General features: G+C 37.7%; 1 protein-coding gene and 1 pseudogene across 1 annotated transcript; both read right to left on the bottom strand.

Moving 5' to 3' along the window:
• Positions 1–4038: 4038 nt before the first annotated feature.
• PDV1 (plastid division1) lies at positions 4039–6472 on the bottom strand. Its single transcript, XM_059578766.2, has 2 exons — positions 6014–6472; positions 4039–4822 (listed from the first exon to the last, which is right to left on the bottom strand). Exons 1-2 carry the CDS (start codon positions 6356–6358, stop codon positions 4307–4309), a joined length of 861 nt encoding a protein of 286 aa, XP_059434749.2. The 5' UTR covers positions 6359–6472; the 3' UTR covers positions 4039–4306.
• Positions 6473–11403: 4931 nt separating this feature from the next.
• Positions 11404–12996, bottom strand: LOC132161852 (low affinity inorganic phosphate transporter 4 pseudogene; annotated as a pseudogene).
• Positions 12997–14387: the final 1391 nt, after the last annotated feature.

The following is a 14387-nucleotide window of genomic DNA, read 5'->3' as shown; positions in this document are numbered from 1 at the left end:
GAACCCACTTTCCAAACCAAATATCACCCACCATTCCAGCCGCAGAGAGTAGACTAACGACGATCACCTCATCAACTCTAATACCCGTCGATCTCATCTCCATAAAACACCTCAATCCTTGTAGGGCACAGTTATTTCTCACATACCCATCAATCAAGGAAGTCCAAGCAACCACATCCTTCTGCGTACTCTCATCGAACACCCGGTGTGCATCCTCCATATAACCACAATTAGCAAAAGAGGAAATCGATGAATTCCTCACAAAATGATCAAAATCAAAACCAAACTTGACAATTTGAGCATAAAGCTAAAAAGGGTCTTCGTTTTTTAACTTGGAAAACGCCTTGAGAAGCAAAGGGAAAGTGTGCTTGTCCGGAAGGGCACCATATTGGCGCATTCTTGTATAGAAAGTGAGCGACATATGCGGTTGTGAGCTTGTGGAAAAAGCTCTGATCATGGTGTTCCACAGACTGGTGGTAAGTGAAGGATGGACAACAGGGTCTGGGACGCCTGTTTCAGTGATTTGGGCATTTTCAGGACAAAACTCAAAAGTGGCAAGAGAAAGATAAGGGTAATATGGACAAAGTGTTGATGGTCAAAAGGTCAAAGTGAACAGGATGTAGGCCATGGCTTTTGCCAAACGAAGCCTGAATCTAGTTTCAATTAAAATTAGACTAATTTCAGTTGAAATTGGACTATTTAGAGTTAGAATACGTATTCTTTGTGTATTGTTATGGAATATATGTCTGATTCCAACCTGTTTAATTATAACCGAAACTAAACCCAAACCAAACCCTAATGGGCCTAATATATGAAAAATGGTCTGTCTACACTTCTTTAATTTGGGTGCGTGACTACAAATAAAAAATGTCAAATGTAAGACTTGGTGTAGGATGGTGGGAACCTTTGATTATGGTTTACAAATCAAATGTGTCCCACAACTTTGTTTAGATCATTCCTTCACAGTGGATACTCCACCCTCCATTTTTTTAAGAAAAAAAACATAAAGAGAGAGAGAGAAAGAGAGAGACTAGATATGTTCTTATGCATTAATCTAAATAATTAGTTTTGATTAGATGGGTACATGTTCATGCCTCTAGCACGTGTCTCAGTGTAAAAAGGCCATTATGTTTTTCCACCCTCCATATATAATAACGTTCTGGGTCAGAAGGAGAAAATCAAAGCTCTTCACCTTTTTCATTAACCAATTAGCATTACAAAGTGCAATTATCATTCATTCAAGGGAAGGCATTTAAACACAATCTTTCTTATCATTACTTCGTACGATTCAAAGTGAATGTTGGGCGCAAAAAGCAGGCAAACTAGGAAGTAAAAAGTTGAAATAAAAAAAATTTTACTTAGTTTCTTGGCCAACCCAATATTCCAACATACACTTATTAGAAGTATTAGAGTTTTTATTATAAATTTTCTTTTAAACTAACACGACAGGCTATAATTAGTTAAATAATTAAGTAAACAATCTGACTTGTTAATTTAATTATTTTAATAATTCAATTTGTAAAGGGATTTTTGTAGTAAAAGGTGCACAAAAAGGCTTAATTAGACGTTCCTGCGCCGAAAACACAAAAAATCTTTTCAGATTTCAAAATGAGTGAAATGGGGAAGAAAAGTTGGACAAAGAGGGGAAGTATGTTTTCTTCTTGTCTTTTCACCTTCTAAAAGACAACTGCGTTCGTGTTTTCCTACATGCCATGGCATCCAATAGCAAGTCAAAGAAAGTGGGTTTAGACAGCTGCAAATTATGAGGCTAATTATGTGTTCAAACAACTACTTTTTGGCTTTTAACCTACAAGGCAAATTATGGGAATAGATCTACTCCAGCCTATTTTAGACTAAAAAATATTCAGTTTATGACTAAAATTTTAATGATAATAAGATACCTGTCTTACTAATAAAAAAAATAATATAAAATAAAATAATAAAATAATAGGGAGTGGTTGGCCACCCTATTAGGATGGCCAGAGCACCCCAGTTCGGGGCTGGGGTGGCTTCGGCCACCTCAAAATGAATTGGAGAGGATCCTGTTCCCAAATTATGAGACTACTTTTTGGCTTTTAAGTTCTCAAACGATAGCTCAATCGGCTGTAGACTACGCGCCACCCCAGAATGAATTGGAGAGGATCCTGTTCCCAAATTATGAGACTACTTTTTGGCTTTTAAGTCCCCAATGGGTAACTTAATCAGCTGTGGACTACGCGCCACCCCAGAATGGATTGGAGAGGATTCTATTCCCAAATTATGAAACTACTTTTTGGCTTTTAAGTCCCCAAACAGTAGCTCAATCGGCTGTGGACTACGCTTTATGAAGTGAAGGTCACTAGTTCAAATCTCCTCTTCCCTTATGTGGACATGTCAAAAAATAAAAAAATAAAAAAACAATTTTTTTGGCTTTTGCCTCTTAACATACAATTAAAATTAAGCAGAGTCAAAAAGGCATAAACGGAAACATAAACTTTCCGACATTCTTTCCATTAATGTCTTGTGATTTTGGAATTTTCTTTCCATTACGTAATCGCTTTCATTTTTCTATTTCCAATCACAATATTGTGTATCCAACATGCGGTCGGAGGATGACATATAATAACGAACTAGACTACCAACAAAAAGCTTTTTGGTCCGGATAAATGTTATATAGTGATGGCATAAGATACTTTGTTGTCAATTTGGACAATAAATATGAAACGAAGCATCTGTGAAGTCCATCTGGTCAAATAGATTTCAGGCATTTTATCTATCTACTTGAGCAGGTAATTTTATAAAAGTTTTCTCATATTTACTGTTCGAATTATTAACAATTTAAAGAGCAAATTACTAAACATCCTAATCTTAATAACATGGTCTGAAAAGCAAGACAAAATTACTCGGGCTTATCCGAGTTCAGATTTGGTTGACAGAAACGTGGAAAGCAAGACAAAATTACTCGGGCTTATCCGAGTTCAGATTTGTTTGGTTTACAGAAACGTGGTTTTATGGCCTTTGTTTTTTTTTTTTCCTGGCCCCTCTGTTTTTAGGTCAACGTGGTGTGTGGCTGTAATCTGTATTGCGGCTATTGCCTCGTGGTCACACATTGAGGCTTGAAGTCTCGCAAAGGATGGCCCATGCACAGGCTAAATCACAGGCTAAATTTATTGGCACTTGAAAGGAGGGGTCAATCTTGACTTGAGAGGATCGCCTCCCAAATTAGCTTCGGCCCATCTATATCAATCACTACCCAAGTCACAACATTTTAGACTGTTTGGAAAAGTTTAAGGCCCAGTTACACTGGATTAAAAAAAAGCTGACAGTTAGAGGGATCTTCGAACCTGAAGCTCAAATTGCTAGATATCCAGCCCATCTGAAATTAGCCTACAAGCTTTCAAAAGCCTCATTTCCTTTCATTTACTCCTGCGTTGAGGTGGCAATTCCTGTTTACGTTTTGGATCATATCGTGTCAAAACATGAGTAAAAGATTATATAAATCAGTCATAACTCGGCTCATTTAATTAAACAGTTAAACTCTTTAACCCTAACCCGTTAATTTTTTTTTGATTGAATTTATAAGTCATAAAAAATTCTTAGCCCTACGTCGACATTCTTTGCGTACAAATATATAAGCCACATATTTCAAATCTCTTATGACCCCGGACAGTGGACACGAAAAAGTTGCTCCATAACATCTTTTGCACCTATTTCATACCTGGCGTCATGTGAATTTGAATCTAAGCCAAGAGGCCTGTCTCACACTTTTCTTACATTGGAGTACAATACAAGCAATAGGACAATAGGTCATGTTCGGATTCTTTTCTTGAGAATTAGGGATTGAGGTAATTAAAGCATATGATGATTAGACCCATGAAAAAAAAAGAAGTGATTCTAAATTTGATTCAGAACACGGTCTAAATCAAAGAAGTTTGAGAAAGACCACTGGAAATTGAGTATGACGAACCAACAACTTTGTGGTGATAATGAATCGCCCAAGAAAAAGGGCAATTATATGTGCTTTTAGAAATGTCAATTGATAAGAGATTCAATAATATGGAAACCGCAAGAGAAGGCATCCACGTACAGATTACCTCAGCCAGAAGTCGGAATAATATATACACAATGAATTCAAAAAAAACTCGTGGAAAAGGGCCAAAAAAATGCAAACGACTATGACACTCTACAAATTGCACACGATTATCCTAACTAGATAGCCAAACCCTTTTAAGCTTTAATGCGAGAAGGCTTAAAAACAACAAATCATAAGTCATAACAGCATGGCCTCACATCATTTGACCAACTGTCGTAGAATTCAATTTTCACCTCAACCCCTGCCTGCCAACACATCCAACTGGCTCAAACGACTATTTGATGAAGAATCCTCCAGCAAAGAAGTTTGCCTCATATTTCTGTTGCTGTAGAGATTATCTTCTCGCTTCTGTGGATGCTCTCTATAAGCAACCTGATGCAGATGCAGCCATGCAAGCATGCTAACTGCTACCAAAGCAGCATTGCCCAGTATCCCACCCATGTGGTCCAATTTAAGGGATTTCTTTGCGAAATCAAAACTTGAAATGAGAGCTTTGATCACTATGTTAGATCTCTTCCCTTCATGGGTAACAAATTTCTCACCAGATGGACTGTACGGTGGACCGTATAGATTTTCAGGTGAAACGAAGTGGCCTGCATCACGTACATCTCCCACAAAGGCCAGAGCTTCTTCAATGACTTTGTACTTCTTACCGTGATGGTCAGCCAATCTCATTGAAAGAACAATTCGACTTTGTTCTAATCGGGCAATTGCAGCATCTCTCTCTGCCCGCTGCTGCATTTGAACAGTCTGTGAAAGAGAACAAATCATGTGAAAAACTAAAAATGAAAAGTAAAAGGTTTCAGGACAAATGACAACTTCTTTATCAAAACTCTAGCACCTAGACACAAGTCATGTCCACAGAGCCCTGTCCCAACAATTTAACTGCATATGTATACATAGTTTGGTTCCATTCTAGGACCAAAACTCCAGTTATAGTTTAGAATATTGCAAAAGAACGTTACTTATCATTCAACAGTTAGAGCTTCAATGTCTTATTAGTGTCAATACACTGATAGGACAAATCGTTTACAATTTGTTTTGAGAAAGTGGAGGAGATAAGAGCTTCAATGTTATTGGCTACCAATACAAAACAAGAACCTTAGGACAGACTACAGAGTGGTATATTTCCTTTCCTTCTCCCCCATTCTTACGTGAACAAAATGTAACCCCAACACAAGATAACAGCAAGAAACCCAAGATATACAGCTCACCTCAAAGAAATCAAGCTAATTTTCAATTTCCTTAAAAGATGCAATTCGTTCCCTTCTCTTTTCCCTCAATTTTCTTGTTAATCAAACAGAGCTCAACCAAAACACAAATACATAACAAAAATACCCTGTTGATTTCTATTTGTTTTATGTCTCTCCCATGCAACCATCTACATATTCATTTTCCTCAAGTTCATTTCTTTGGGCATTTAAGCCTAAATCTTACAGTATAATCGTTCGAATACAATGCCTCAACTCAACAAAGCCATTATCCAAGTACAGTCTCCTCTTCCTCTCTGTCTCTCCCTCTACATTTCTCAGCAACCAAACAGAACATAGCCAACCAAAAATGCATGAAATTCTTAAAAAATATTAGAGATGCAACTGACGCCAAATAATTCGGGCTAATTCTCAACTTCCATAAAAACCGCATGAGACTCAGAATGTCGCACGCCTTTTTCCTTCCCTTCGTCTCAATTTTCTAATGAACCAAAACAGAGCCCAACCAAAAAACAGCGACAAACATCATCAACAAAACAAACCCTAGAAAAATCAAATAAAATCTGAATTTCCACAAAAACCACATAATACTCAAAATACCAAATTCGCTTCCGCGCCACTCAATACCAAAATTCTCAGTAAGAAAACACACGTAACTCAATCAAAGACACTCAGTCGCATCCCATAGAAAGAAATCAAACAAGACCTAGCAAAGCAAAGCGAGACTCACGTGGAAAAACTCGAGCTGGTCCTCGAGGTTCTCGAGCGCGGTCCGAATCGCGTTGAGGCTCTTGGCCTCCTGAATGGCGGAATTGTCGTCGTCGTCGGAGCCCCGGAAATCCTTGACGAAAACGAACCCGGCCCGGCCGTTTTCCTCAACGGCGTCGTTTAGGTTGCTGGTATTGTTGGTACCATAGGGCCTGTTCTTCTTCTCTGACGGCTTTTTCAGGGCTTTGACGGAGTTGAGGAAGTGAGAGCGCGAGATCGAGTGGATGGCGTCGCTCAGCTTGTCGTGGAGGTCCCAGATCTTCTCGAGGATGGCTTCGATTTCGTCCAGCTCCATGTCCCATTTCATGAGGGGAAAGGTGCTCAATTTCTCAATTTCTAGGGCTTGGTTTCTTTCGGTTAGAGGAGTAAGGAACTGTTTGGATTCCTCTCTCCGATAACTGTGATTGTCTAATGTCTCCTACGTGATGACACGTCTCATTTATTTTATTTACGGAAACACACTTAAAAGTTAAAAGCGTTTGTGACTTTTGGCGCTGCTAGATAAGCGGGAAGTTTATGGATCTGGAGACTGGAGCTTTTAATGCTCGGGTAGAACGAGTATTCGAATCATATTTTTTCCTTCTGCCAATTTGTTAATTAGATTTAGGGGTAATTTTTTTTTTTTTTTTTACATGTCAACGCAAGGAAGGGAAAGAGAAAATTAGAACTAGTAAGACGTAATTCACAACCGATTGAACTACTCCTTAAAAACTAGATTTAGGTTAATTTAATTGGCTGGAGAGGACATTAGATCATATTTTTCTCTCTTCTTTTTCTTCTTTTGTGTGAACATGTCGAGAAAAAAAATAAATTTGTACAAAATGTAGCTTTGCATCATCAATTTAATATTCTAGTACTCTCCTTAATATGGAGGATAATATGCAAAATATTTAATTAAAATTAAATATGAATTAATTTAATAAAAATTAATTAATTAATTAATATTTTAATATTTAATAACCTTATAATATCTGTATTATTTAAAAATTTTAAATGACGTTGTACGGTTAGATTTGTGGAATAAATTTTAACCATAAAATAACTTCTATTATGGCTCTATTTGCCAATGGCTTGGAATAAGAAAGTGACCAGAAATTATAGCAAGATTTGATTGATGTGTAAAAAAAGTCAGAATGTTTGATATGAAAAAAAAAAAAAAAAAAATATTTTGTAGTTATTTTTTTATTTAAATAGTAATAAAATGTGATTGATGTGATATAAAAAATAAAAATATTGAAAATTAAATTTGAGATAAATAGTATAAGGCTTTTTTTGAGTCTATTGACAAACAGAGCCATATGCTTTGGACTCGTCTCTCTTAAAGTTAATGAAAACGGTATCATACACCGAGGTTGAACTAGATTAAGCTTTTTGCTCTTTTAAAATTATTTTAACAAGTTAAATATATGTGCTATTTTAATTAAAAAAATTTGCATAATTTCTATCAAAGTTAAGTTTGAACTCTCATTGGCGCCTTCTATATATTGAATAAAGATGGCAGTTGAGGTCTCCAAGACTTTTTGAATAAAGATGGCAGTCGACGTGCTTGCGTGTTATACAGAATGCGGGAAATATATCCTTGTGGGTCTGTTTTTGGCTGTGAAAGGCTATGTTCAACAACACCCATGTGCTCATATTACAGAGTACGAGTGCTAGAAGAACCCCAAGTATAAGCACAATCCGCCACATCATATAATCGGCCTCCGGTTGTTATCACCACAGCGTACGTGCGTGGTAGCTCTTGAGGAAGATGAATGAAAGTAGCCCCGCGAATTTTATAACAACACCTTGCATATCCGGGTGCGTATATTCTTGCGAATTTTATAATTGTTCAATGATTATGAAAGGAAATGATAAAGAAGTGAAAATCACAAGTCCTTGTCGTTTGCCTTGTAAATTTTAGTTAAAATTTATAGGCTTTGGCCTCGTCTAGATATTAGAGTCCGATCCATCCTAAGCTGTCCACCCTTGTTGGTATCGTTGCTCAAGTTTGGAACTACAGTCTTTCTTATAAGGAAATGGCCGAAGAATCTTGGATTTATCGTTTAAATCGGGGACATAATATATATAACTGTTTTACAATTTCATGTGACAGGAAAATAAAATAAAAAATTATTATTACTTTATTTTAATTGTATAATAATCTACTAAATAATGTTATTCAATAACAAATCAACCCTCGTTTGTTAGGATTTCTTAGGTTTTTTTGAACCGGCCTTATGAGTTCCTGATGCTGTAATTGGGCCATTCGATCTTCTTCCTTAACTGTTTGGACTTCAATTTAGCAAGCTCGCCAATGAAACATTATTGAAAAAAAAAAAAACACTTGAATGTATATTTTTTTTAATAGGAAAAACATTTCACATTCACGTATTGTACAATGCTTCCATTTCACTATTACGGACGACATATTATAAAATAAAATTTATGGGACTGTTGAGGAAGATGAATATTGGAAGTACCTCTTGAGGAAGATTAATGAAACAATCCCCGCAAATATAATTCCCACTCCTTGCATTGCAAAAACTGCGGCGACGAATGCCCCACGAGTTTGTTTGTTAGCGTATTGGGACATGATCATGGCGGAGAGGGGATGGTCTCCTCCAATACCAAATCCTAGCCAAAACCTAAAGAAACAAAGTGCTCCCATTACAGATTTTTCGATTGCAAGGAAAAACGACAGGGCGCCGGAGCATATGGAGCAAACGGCCATGAGAATTAGAGTGACGCCGTAGGCCTTTTTACGGCCAATTCTGTCACCAACCCACCAGAAGAGTAGTTGGCCTATTTGGGTAACAAGTAGGGCGACACCAACCACAGTGTTGTAAAAACCATCGGAGAATGTTCTGGTATTTCCTTTGCTAGCGTCGAAGATGTAAAAGACGCCGCCCCAGAATTTTGAGACTGTAGCACCGTTGAGGGACTCCAGCACCGCCCGTCAAGGCCATTAATTTTTTTTAAAAATTGTGCATCATTTTACTTTGGGTAGAACTCATCCTTGAAAATCGGCTTACAAGAGAAAGGTGTCCAAGAGCTTATATACTCATAGTTACGATTAAACTTAAGCCATGTGGGACACTAGGATCGTAACATACCACCACACTTCCGTGGCCAACGTTCACGGCAGCCCACTCTATTGACACTGACCCGATAGTAGCCCTTTCTCTTTTGGAGGCTTCACTCACCCGTCAGTATTTTAATCTAGCCCATAGGTCACCCCCTTCGTGACCCAAACCCCTCGACATGGTGGCTAGCTCTGATACCAAATGATACAAACCTTAGGTAGAACTCACTCTTGAAAACCGGCTTAATTACAAAGAAAGGCCAGATGCCCAAGAGCTTATATACCCATGGTTACGATTAGACTTAAGGCATGCGAGGCACTAGGATTGTAACATACCTATTGATAGGTCCCAGTAAGAGTAAATAAGATAAATTGATAATCTCCACATGGCATGGGGTGGGAGTAGCTACAATACAAATCTCCACTTAGGACTAGAGGAATACCACAATTCAAACGCTTTCTTCTCTACTTTCCTATTCTAATGACACAAATATATATAAACTTAATACAACAACAGTTACTACTTTTTCTAAAGAAAACTACTCACTACCCATGTTAACAAATTTTGACATTAAAGGATAAAGTTAACAATTGAAGCTAAGAACTACCACCCATGTTTTAACCCATGATGATGAGGTGGATGTTGAGTCCTATGAGACCTATCATTCACCCTCCCTTGAAGATGAACCTTGTTCGCAAGGTTGATGTGCAGAAATTGGTGCGGTAACTGCTATGACGAAAGGTGCATCTACTATTGAAGGGATCGTTGTCGACTTTTTTTTTTTTTGGGGTTGGTTCCGAGCCAAATGAAGAAAGTACATCATCTTCTTTTTGCAATTGTTGAGCCACAAAGGAAGATGTGGAACTAGAACGGGGAGACGATTGTGCTGCAGTGCAAAATCCATCGGTGTAGCGGAATGGGTGGAGCGGCGGTATATATGTGGCTGTTTGGCGGCGAGTGCAGTGGTTTCTGGAACGGCTAATTTTGGGCAATTTTTCGGTGAGTGAATAGAAGGGCTGGGAAAATCGAAGCTGGAATTCACAGTGCCTTTCCTCTATCTTATCAAAGATCGCTTCAATTTCTTCCCACACGATCATGGCTAAGATGTAAGATTGTTTGGAAGGATGGAGGTTTGGATATGATGGCTCTGATACCAATTGAGAGGTCCCAGTCAAAGTCAATAAGATAAATTGATAATCTCCACTTGCGGTAGGAATAACCACAATACAAATCTTCACTTAGGGCTAGACGAATACCACAACACAAACACTTTCTTCTCTACTTTCCTACTCTGATGACACAAATATATATAAACTTAATGCAAAACAGTTACTACTTTTACTAAAGAAAACTACCCACATATATAACTAAAGATAACTACCCACAATCTAAGTAAACTGCCCACTACCCATGTTAACAAATATTGACATTAAATGATAAAGTTAACAATTGAAACTAAGAACTACCACTCATGTCTTAACCCATGATGATGAGGTGGATGCTTAGTCCTATGAGACCTATCATCATTTGATGGTTAATCGCTGATCAAGGTTTGTATTAATTCTATTCTCGCGAGCTTTATAGTTGTTCTATGATTATGAAGGAAGTGATCATGATCAAGAAACTCTAGCATTTCTCTGTTTAAATATAAAAGGATCCAAGTTGAGCTTATTTGTCTAAGAGTCTGTTTGAGATTGCGTTTAAGAAATAAAACTTTTAAATTTAAAAAAAATAAAAATAAAAATTATTTTTTAACTTTTGCCAAAAGTGCGCTTTAGTCATTTTTAAATTGTATATTTGTGTTTGTAGAGAGAATAAGAGAGAATAACAAATCCAAACCTCAGGATGGATTTGTTATAGGATTTCTTATGTTTATTTTTTTTTGAAGCTGATGAGTTCCTGATGCTGTTACACTTGGGCCATTTGATTTTCTTCCTCAACCATCTGGACTTCAAGTTAGAAAGTTTGCCAATGAAACATTATACCAAAAAAAAAAAAATTCTATGAAGTAGGAAATTAAAACATTTCACATTCAAATAGTATACAATATAATGTCTACTTTTCACTATTACAGTGGAGACTGGAGATATTATAAAACAAAATACACAAAGCAAAAAGGATCGAGAAGGGAACCTTTAGCTCCTTTTAAATTCACAGATCCACAACATTTAGCGGCTCTTATTGGTAGGACACACGCATATATGTAGATATAAAAGCAAAAACTTTTGCTTACTTATATATGCTCATCTTTTATATATATATACCAGACCAAATTTAATTATCACCATCACATCGCCTCCGTGTGATTTCTTGTAGTCCTAGACACCGAGGTTCTAGCGGCGGAGCCCCCTGTGTCATTGTCGGCGCCGACACCATACTCTCCCGATATCTCCTCCAAAGACCGCCCTTTTGTCTCGGACATGCACTAAGAATGTGCATAAAAATCCTAACATGTTGGTGACCGCCAAAATGATCATGGCCTTCTTAATCTTATTTGATTTACCATCCAAAGTATAGTTTTGTATCCCAAATGCCGCAACCATTGCCCCGGCCTTCCCAGCTGCTGCACTCATAGCATGACAAGTGGACCTCACCCTGGTTGGGAACAACTCGGCTGGAAGCACGAAGGTGGTGCTGTTTGGCCCAAAATTAGCAAAGAAAAACGTCAACCCGTATAAAATCGCGAAATATTTGCCATGTAGCTTGAGGTAGTCATAGTTGAGCCCTATGACAAGCATGAAGGCAGACATCATGAAGAATCCGACGAGCTGGATGATGAACCGGCCCAGGGACTCGATGAAGAACACGGTGAACCAGTAACCGGGGAAGGTACCGAGCAATGCGACGACAAACATGGCACGCGAGGTCTCATACACTTCTTCGAGAGCATTAACCTCGAAATCTTTTGAGGTTAAACCCATTGCCGGGAAAATATCCTTTTGGGTAAGGTTTTGGCTGTAGAAGGCTATGTCCAACAAGAACCACGTGCTCATTGTGCCTATTAGATGACTCCCGTGCCGTCGAAAGAACTCATTGGACATCAATCCGTAGCTGTTTGCAGCTTTGAAGTTGGACAACTTGTCTTGTTCAGCTTGGATTTCAAGATCAAGAACTTTACCCATATCGGCGGCGGCCTGTTTGGCGTTCCCTTCGATTATGGCTGTGTACCGACCAGTTTCGGGCATTTTCATTCGCCAGTAGTAGGTCAAGATTGCCGGAAGGGCTCCTAGCATAAGCACAATCCGCCAGAGATAATCCGCCTCTGGCTGTGTTGAAAGCACGGGATCATCACTGAATTTTGGGGCGTTGTCGTACATTCTAAGAAAGATTTTTGAAAATATCATGGAAACCATCCCGGCAAATATAATCCCCACGCCCTGCATTGCAAAAACTGCAGCGATGGATGCCCCACGAGTTTTTTTGTTGGCGTATTCGGACATGATGGTGGCGGAGAGGGGATAGTCTCCACCGATGCCAAACCCTAGCCAGAACCTAAAGAAACAAAGTGTTCCGATTACAGCTTCTTTGTTTTTCCCGAAAGAGAAGCCGGAGCATATGGCGCAAAAGACCATGAGAATTAGAGTAACGCCGTAAACTTTTTTACGACCAAGTTTATCACCAAGCCAGCCGAAGAATAGTTGCCCCATTAGGGTTCCGACCAGGGCAACACCAGTTACAGCGTTGTTAACATTATGGGGGAGCTTTCCGGGACTTGTGGAGGTGGGGCGTAGTAAAGGCGGCCCAACAGTTTTGAGACCGTTGAGATGCAGAAAAGGTCGTAAGCATCGGTGAAAAACCCCATTCCAGCGATTACGATGGCTGTGACATGATACCATTGCGTGCGGGCAGAGTCAAAGGCGTCGAGCACAGCTAACGCCATCTTTGTGGGCTGCTTTATTTGCCTGCTGGTTCACTTCTTTTTGTACTCAGTTGTCAGTATATATTTATTCTGGCTTGCTCTTTTTATGTATAGGTGGTGTATGAATTGAAGGATATATACGACAGTGAAATGATGTCGGACGTATAATTCTAGGTTTTGGCGGGATCGACAAGAAGATAACTAAATATGGTATATGAAGGATATTCTATTTGCCTAGATATATATACAATAATTTAAGCATACGAGGATATGAAAATAAAGACGAATTCATCTGTTGTTACTTAATTACTAGTATGCTGTCTCATTAATTAATTAATTAATTAATCAGGGAATCATTTGCTCTATGGTTTTCAATGTTTTTTGGAGCTAGCTAGCATAAGCATGCCAAGTTAAAATTTCTGCACAATCGATGGCATATTTTATACCAAGATACTTACAATAACATATCCTAAAAATTTCTTTATTGTTTCTTGTCCTATATTAGTGAAAGTTATAAAAATATCATGAGCTAGCCCCTAGAATATGCCCCTAGAATTCATCGGGTATCCTACCAAGTAAATTTTCTCAAGTACCAATTACCATTATTGTCAAATTAAAATAGTTAGAATTTTGTTATACATATCAACACTTATCAAGTGAAAAAAATTAGTTAGTCCAAGCTATAATTAGAGCTCCTTAAAATTACTTATTTAGTCTCGTGTCGCTTAGATACGTGATTAATGTGAGGCTTGACACATGATTCCTTTAAAATTCACCCAACCTATATGGGACTTAATTCTTGGATATCAATCACAGCAATTAGAGGATCTTAATCCATAAAGATCAATGTCATCCTCCAACATTATTAATAGTTACTTGTGGTTTTCAAATATTGAGAGTTTGGGGAAAACTTTTATTCCTTTAAAATTCACCCATCTATTCGAGTAGGTACTGGTTAGACTACCCAAAACTTATTTAGGCAAGTGAATTTCATACAAACTCTCTTACAATCGATGGAAATTCAAATCTTGAGAGTTTGATGTGTTATCACGTGATCCCATGCAAATTTTACAATTCCAAGTGTTATGCCTTCATCATAAAAGATTTAATTTCTAGCTAGAACACTACAAATTTACTTGAGGCATAAATATTAACTAGCACATAACCCACACTAGGATTCTTCTTTATAATTTAATTTTAAAATTTAAACGCATCACCATCTTACTTTTCATGTAAAAAAATATATCATGTCTCTTTTAACGAAAAGACATACTAAAGATTATACATCAATACATTATTGAACATGCACTTTTTTTTCTTTTTTTCTTTTTTTTCTTTTTTGAAGTGTACTGAACATGTGAATGTTTAAGTGCCCATTAATTTTTTTAAAAAAAAAATCTAAGGGGCAATTA

This window comes from Corylus avellana, chromosome 2, assembly GCF_965113065.1.
Source record: "Corylus avellana chromosome 2, dhCorAvel1.hap1.2, whole genome shotgun sequence".
Lineage (NCBI taxonomy): Eukaryota > Viridiplantae > Streptophyta > Magnoliopsida > Fagales > Betulaceae > Corylus > Corylus avellana.
The sequence above is the reverse complement of the archived record's forward strand: the minus strand, read 5'-3'. Positions and strand labels throughout refer to the sequence as shown.

What these genes read in the sequence shown, in the direction of transcription:
- PDV1 (XM_059578766.2), bottom strand. Translation starts at nt 6,358, where the DNA reads ATGAAATGGGACATGGAGCTGGACGAAATCGAAGCCATCCTCGAGAAG. An exon ending in ACCAGCTCGAGTTTTTCCAC is followed by an intron (nt 4,823 to 6,013) that starts GTGAGTCTCGCT and finishes TCTCTTTCACAG; the next exon opens with ACTGTTCAAATGCAGCAGCG.